The 5,845-nt window shown below is 37.9% G+C and overlaps 2 protein-coding genes across 2 annotated transcripts in view; both read right to left on the bottom strand.

Annotated features, from left to right (window-relative positions):
• smc2 (structural maintenance of chromosomes 2) overlaps window positions 1-420 on the bottom strand; it is a 9,549-nt gene extending 9,129 nt beyond the window's left edge. The window contains exon 1 of the mRNA XM_035659363.1: window positions 102-420. Within this exon, the coding sequence (XP_035515256.1) occupies window positions 102-269 (168 nt within the window). The 5' untranslated portion in view covers window positions 270-420. The remainder of the gene's footprint in view (window positions 1-101) is intronic.
• Window positions 421-1,428: 1,008 nt separating this feature from the next.
• Window positions 1,429-2,749, bottom strand: si:dkey-245p14.4 (uncharacterized protein LOC563576 homolog). Its single transcript, XM_035659573.1, has 3 exons — window positions 2,629-2,749; window positions 2,115-2,284; window positions 1,429-1,698 (listed from the first exon to the last, which is right to left on the bottom strand). The coding sequence occupies exons 1-3, from the start codon at window positions 2,747-2,749 to the stop codon at window positions 1,429-1,431; spliced, it is 561 nt and encodes a 186-aa protein (XP_035515466.1).
• Window positions 2,750-5,845: the final 3,096 nt, after the last annotated feature.

Below are 5,845 nucleotides of genomic sequence, written 5' to 3'. Positions count from 1 at the left end.
CTAAATGATTAGTTTAATTTAAGGGCATAAAAAAAACTAACTCACTTGACTTCACTTTTACCAGACAACTTAATGACTTTAAAAGCAGTTAACACACTTACATGGCTGAGGTTGGAAATGCCCAAAAGGAAACATATCGAGTCCAAAATATTGGACTTTCCGCTGCCGTTCAGTCCTGTGATGGCGTTGAACAGCGGGTCGAAGCCGTTGATCTCCGTCCTCTGAGCGTAGGACTTGAATCCTTCTATAATTATAGACTTAATGTGCATCTTTACGCGGTCCTCTGTCCGCTGACTCCGGAGGAAAGATCTGTGGCGTCTGAATCCCAAATGGTGACTTATAAAAGATGAAGCAGTAGGTTAGAGGCCCAGTGTTTACGACCGACAACAGCAGAGCTCCTTCTTCTCTCTTCTAACTTGAATTTTGGCGGCAGGTATGGAGCCGCTATAGTGCGTCCACTCTGCGCCGGGGGGAATTTAAAGTATCTTAACACGATGTGTGCGAACATTAAATATATTTATCAATAAATAAACATTAAAGTTTTGGAAGTTGAATATAAACTCCAAAGAACCCAGTTTCATATAAATTTAGATGTATGTTTATTTATTGTCGTCGGGCATATTTTAAGGCTACTAAATGCTCCCGAGGTGTTTTGGCGCCACCTGTAGGCAGAGAACTGAACAACATGTGGAAGAAAATATAAGACGTGGATAGATACTGCAGTTTGTCATCAGCGACGGTAAGACTTACACAGTGGGATATTATAGCTAATGCAAATATATAAATGATAATAGAATTATAAAATAATTAAATTTTTTATTAAAAAACACAGAAAGTCCTAGCTTTAATGTTAATTACTGAAACAGACAGTCATAAGTCCCCTGTGTTAAATTAACTTTGACCAGATACTAAAAAAGATTTTTTTTAATTACTTGCATTTTTCACATTATGTTTATTCTGCTAACTGATCATTTATTATTACAAAGTATTATTATTCTCTATCAATTTCAGTGTCTATATGAAGACCTGAATGCATAATGTTTAATAATCTAATTTAAAAAGTGAAATTAAATTCCAGATTGTACTTTTAAGAAGGCTGTAGGCAGAAAAGGCAATAAATGTGTAGTTGTTTTATTTGTTCTCCATTTGAAATTCACAAAATCACATTTTAACAATAGCATACAGAAATGAATACATAATTAAAAGATCAGAAAAGTAGATTAAGTGGTTAACAAATAACAAGCTGCTTTAAACTTGTGCTTGCCATGAAGATTAGCAAAAGACATTTAATGGTGAATTATTTTTAGTGTAACAGAAGCCACAAGCCTTCATTCTCTGCACGCCGCTGATTCAACATAAGTCATATAAAGTAAACCTGCAACAGTTTTCTGACATACACACACTCTTCCCAATTACTGTGTCATTCCATTATGCATCCAGAGGCACAGGACACATGGACAGACAAACCAAATTGAGTGCATAGAAGCATATCTGCGATAGAACAACACAGTCTCCTCTATTGGAGTAAAAGGATGTGGGCTTGATGTAGGCCCAGTCAAAGTTCTGCAGGTTCAGTGACCTCTGACAGTGCTGGTCGCTGAGAGCAACCAGGGCACGTACAATAGAGTATTTGGCTGAGCAGCTGACGGCTGTCACTGCACGCACCTTATCAAAGTGCAGCAGGAAACATGGGTCATCCTGGAGCCAGAAGACACATAGACACAGAATGAGATAGCATTACTTATTTAAAAAAATTAACAAATCTCTTGTGTGTAACCCCTTTTAAAATCAGAGCTGGCACAGTGGTTCAACATAATAGCCACTCAACTGATCAAAAACCATTCTAAACCGGATAAGTAGCCATCAAAGCGGTGCCAGAAATATGAAAGCATCGGAACAATTTCCATGATTTACAATGTAAAATTACAGTTTCATTACAGTGTTTCAAAGCTTTTATAATTATAAACAGTAAAAGTGTTATTAATTGTTATGTTATGTCATGTTATTATTTACACTTTTAGTAATTAGAAAACTATTTCATCCTTTCTTTAAAAAACTATAGGGAATTATGCAATAATAAGCAATGGAAATTGCAGTTAAGTGTAGTGAATTACCACATCAGGGTCTCGTCCATCAACAAGAGTCAGGTCTTGCAGGGACCAGGTCTCCATCCTCACGTAGCACTCCTGTATGCTGGAGCGTTTGGTGTGGGACTTCTTTGATTTAGACTTCTGAGATGCCTGACATCCCACTATACTCAACTGCACCACTTTGTTTTTTGCAACTGCAGATAAAGGGGAAATAACAAGTGTAAGCATATGTGTGCAATGCAGGCAGCAGCTAGCAGACATTTTCCCTCTGCACTAAAAGTAAAACCTTGAGTCATTTCAAGCCTCATAGACTTTACATGGCCGGTTTCATACAACAGCACAAGGACACGTTCAACACATTTCCATCTCCAAAATAATATTCTGTACAATTTGTAAAGAGTAATTCCAATATCAAGATTATATCAAGATGTTGTCTAAAATAGATTTCAAATGATCTTGAATAACTGAGCAGCATTAACCCATAAAACCTGCTTTCAAAAATGTTTTGAAATATCTAATTAACAAGAAAGTTGTTTACCTGAGACACAGAGGAAATGTCTTCCTTGTGTGGGCTCTTCAATCTCAATGAATTCCACCAGTCTCTGTTTTTCAGGTCGGAATAAAACTCTCTGCATCTCCTCCCTCAGAAGAGACGACATCACTGAAAAAGAAGAAGAGGAGAAGAATTCAGATCGTATGGTGGGAAAAAGCTTTTAGGAGAAAACAAAATCCAAAAACAGTTAAACGAGATAACGAGAGAGTCACAAACAAGAGACGAGAAAATCCGGGAGAGACAAAGGTGAGAAAAAAATAATGAGGCTCGTGACACCGGACAACACCGAGACCTGGCAGTGGTGGGGAGGGAGGTGGTGATGTTTCCTCTGGTCAGACCCCGTGAAAGTATGTGGTTGTGTGTGAAATGAGCCCTTACTCTACCACGCACACACACACACACTGCAGCGGTCGGGTTTCATGATCAATGTTGAATCTTTCATTTAAGTACTGCCTTCTTACCAACTTACTCAGGATTGCCCAGGGATTTAAAAAAAGGGAGCAATTAAAGGCCAATGTCTTCATCATTTTACCCTTTTATTGCTTCAATTAAGCTCCATTATGATCCTGATGCAAGTTTCCTGCAAATATGGATTTCTCTCTTGGATTTGTATTTACTTCAGGAGCGTGTCTCACCCAAAGCATACATTACTTTACAGTAGTTGTACTGTATGTGGTTATATGTTCCCTCACATAGTCTCTTTCTCTCGTTCTTTCCGTGGTCTTTCTGTCTCCACTCACTCACAGATAGATGTATATATGTATAATGTGGCATGGTGCCCGATGTTTGTCTGTGATTAAACGGTTGTTGTGTGGGAAAAGGATGTCCCACAGCACTCTGCATGGTTTCCATTACCCTGTAATAATTCAATCTCAGAGAACAGGTACAAGCAGGGTGAGGGCACTTAAAGAGGGATTTTCACAAGCACAGAAAGGATGCTACACTTCTTTAGTGACCGTGGCTCCATAAGACAATACTGATGAGCAGGAAGAACATAATATTACACTTTTGAGCAAGTTCCAGGTCGTGAGAGGCGGATCAAAACAGCACGGGAGGACTTTTCCATGGGCAAACGGCCCCAGAATGAACCAGCAAAGCTCTGATTTGATTTGTTGGCAGGAAAAAGTGTGGCTCCATTGGATTTGTCACATTTGTGAAAACATAGATGGGTCGTTCCACAGCTAAGTGCTTTATTGTTGTTGTTGTTGTTGTTGATGGTTTTTGTGGGTGTTCACTTGAAAGGCTTTTTGCCTCTGAGATGGAAAGATGAGCGGATGGGCAGGAAGTAGGAAGGAAAGGAAACATACAAGTGTTGAATCTTATGAATAACACATGAGGTTTGTTGTACTTACTTATCATAAAGTTTAACCCCAGTATGTCCGCCATGTGCATTGACCGGATTCTTATTTGTACAATAATTAACCCAAAAGACCCAACCCAAACACAGGATGGTAGTTTTTGTATATATGTCGGAGGGCATAAAAATAAAGGCAATGATTTCCCATTTATATTCAATAGAAATGCTACATCAATGTGTCTATATCTGTATTTGTAAGGAAATATGCTTGTGATTATTTATGTGAGCATTCTCATTAACCTTGACTTTGCAGTTTGTGGAAACATGCAGGTGAGTAGCTATGAAAACCAACAGGATTTATGCATAACAACTATAATACTTTTATAAGACAACAGGGGAGGGGTTTGGTAAGAGAGGGATGCATGATTAAAGAGGATTAGGAGGAGGTGTGTAGAGTTCAGGAGTAAAGTCAGAGCACCTGGCAGCAAGGATGAGGAGAAGATCTGTGTAACACTGGAAGGAAGGATGAAGTTGGGGAAGAAAGAAAGTAAAGAAGAAAAGGCAGAGAAATACTAAAACGTTATCAAGAAACAGGAAAGAAGGGAAGACGTGAAGGTTGCAGAGGAATAAGAGTTGGAAAATATAACAATGGAAAAAAAACTGAGGCAAATAACGAAGAAAGGAAAAGAAACAACCGAGGATCTGAAGAGAGAAGAAGAGAACAGAGGAGGTGAATGTGAAAAAGCAGTTTGCGGAGATGAATTAAGGAATGAATAACACTGATTATGCAGGAACGGCTGCTGAGGGAAGGAAGGATCAGAAAGGAGAGAAAATAACAGATAGGAAAAAGGGGGGGAGATTCCTTGAGAAGCGGATAATGGCTAATCCGCACAAAGCATTAAAGAACTGAAAATGATGACGGAGAAAAAGAGGAAAAGCGAGGGGGCAAACTGAGTTCACAGAGAGGAAGGAGACTGAAGAAAGGAATAAGAGACAGAGAAATTCTCCGAAGGTGCGGAGGTATAATGAGTCCAGGCTGAAGGAAAGAATTAATGAGGTTGGCGTTATGCATTAAGAAATCTACAATAGAGTTAATGCAGTTTAATGCACACGCCCGAGGCTGTAACACTGTTTTCATTAAACAAATAGATTATAGATTTCACAATTTGTACGTTTTATGATATACCTAATGTTCACGGGTTGAAAGAAGTTTGAAGTTTGCATTGTTTATTTAGATTTGCACCTCACCGGTTGATATTAATGGTCACTACAGTTAACCCCTTTACATTTTTGCCACTGTGTACATTTTGATTTGCACTCTCTCATACTTTGTGCTGCAACTGCTGCACAACAATAAAGTTCTACCTTATCTTATCTTTAATTGCTACGGACATTTTAACTCTTGAACTGTTATGCTTTGCGGTGATTCAGCATTTTGTCCGTTTGTGACTGTTATGACCTTGAAATGTTTTTTTTGTTAGCATTTCCGGCAGTGGTGAAAGAAGTATTCAAATAATTGACTTAATTAAAAAGTAGTGATACCACATTAGAAATACTCAGTTACAAGTAATAGTCCTGCATTCAAAATTTCAATGAAGTAAAAGTATGAAAGTGTTAAAATAAATACATTAAGAAAAAATGTAAAAATGTATATATATCATTATGCTACTGCGCCATTATTCTTGATGCATTAACATGTAAATGGTATGTTACAGCTTTACTTGAGGTGGAGCTCATTTCAAATGCTTTATATCATTTTGGGTAGCTAAACCTATAACACAGCATTGTATTTTATATACTGATTGTGTGTTTTGTTTGTAAAATCTTGATCTGAAAAGTAACTTGTAAACTGCAGCTGCAAGTAAATGTAGTGAAGTATAAAGTAGCATAAAATGAAAATACTCA

Source organism: Morone saxatilis, unplaced genomic scaffold, assembly GCF_004916995.1.
Source record: "Morone saxatilis isolate NCDOM2014 unplaced genomic scaffold, NCSU_SB_2.0 Contig17, whole genome shotgun sequence".
In the NCBI taxonomy this organism is placed as follows: domain Eukaryota; kingdom Metazoa; phylum Chordata; class Actinopteri; family Moronidae; genus Morone; species Morone saxatilis.
This window is presented reverse-complemented; position numbering and strand designations above follow the sequence as displayed.

Bases quoted from the DNA above. Each gene is read 5' to 3' on its own strand.
- si:dkey-245p14.4 (XM_035659573.1), bottom strand. From the start codon at position 2,749: ATGTCGTCTCTTCTGAGGGAGGAGATGCAGAGAGTTTTATTCCGACCT. The intron at 2,285-2,628 runs GTAAACAACTTT...CTTTATCTGCAG, and splicing joins ACATTTCCTCTGTGTCTCAG to TTGCAAAAAACAAAGTGGTG. The intron at 1,699-2,114 runs GTAATTCACTAC...TTCTGGCTCCAG, and splicing joins ATGGACGAGACCCTGATGTG to GATGACCCATGTTTCCTGCT.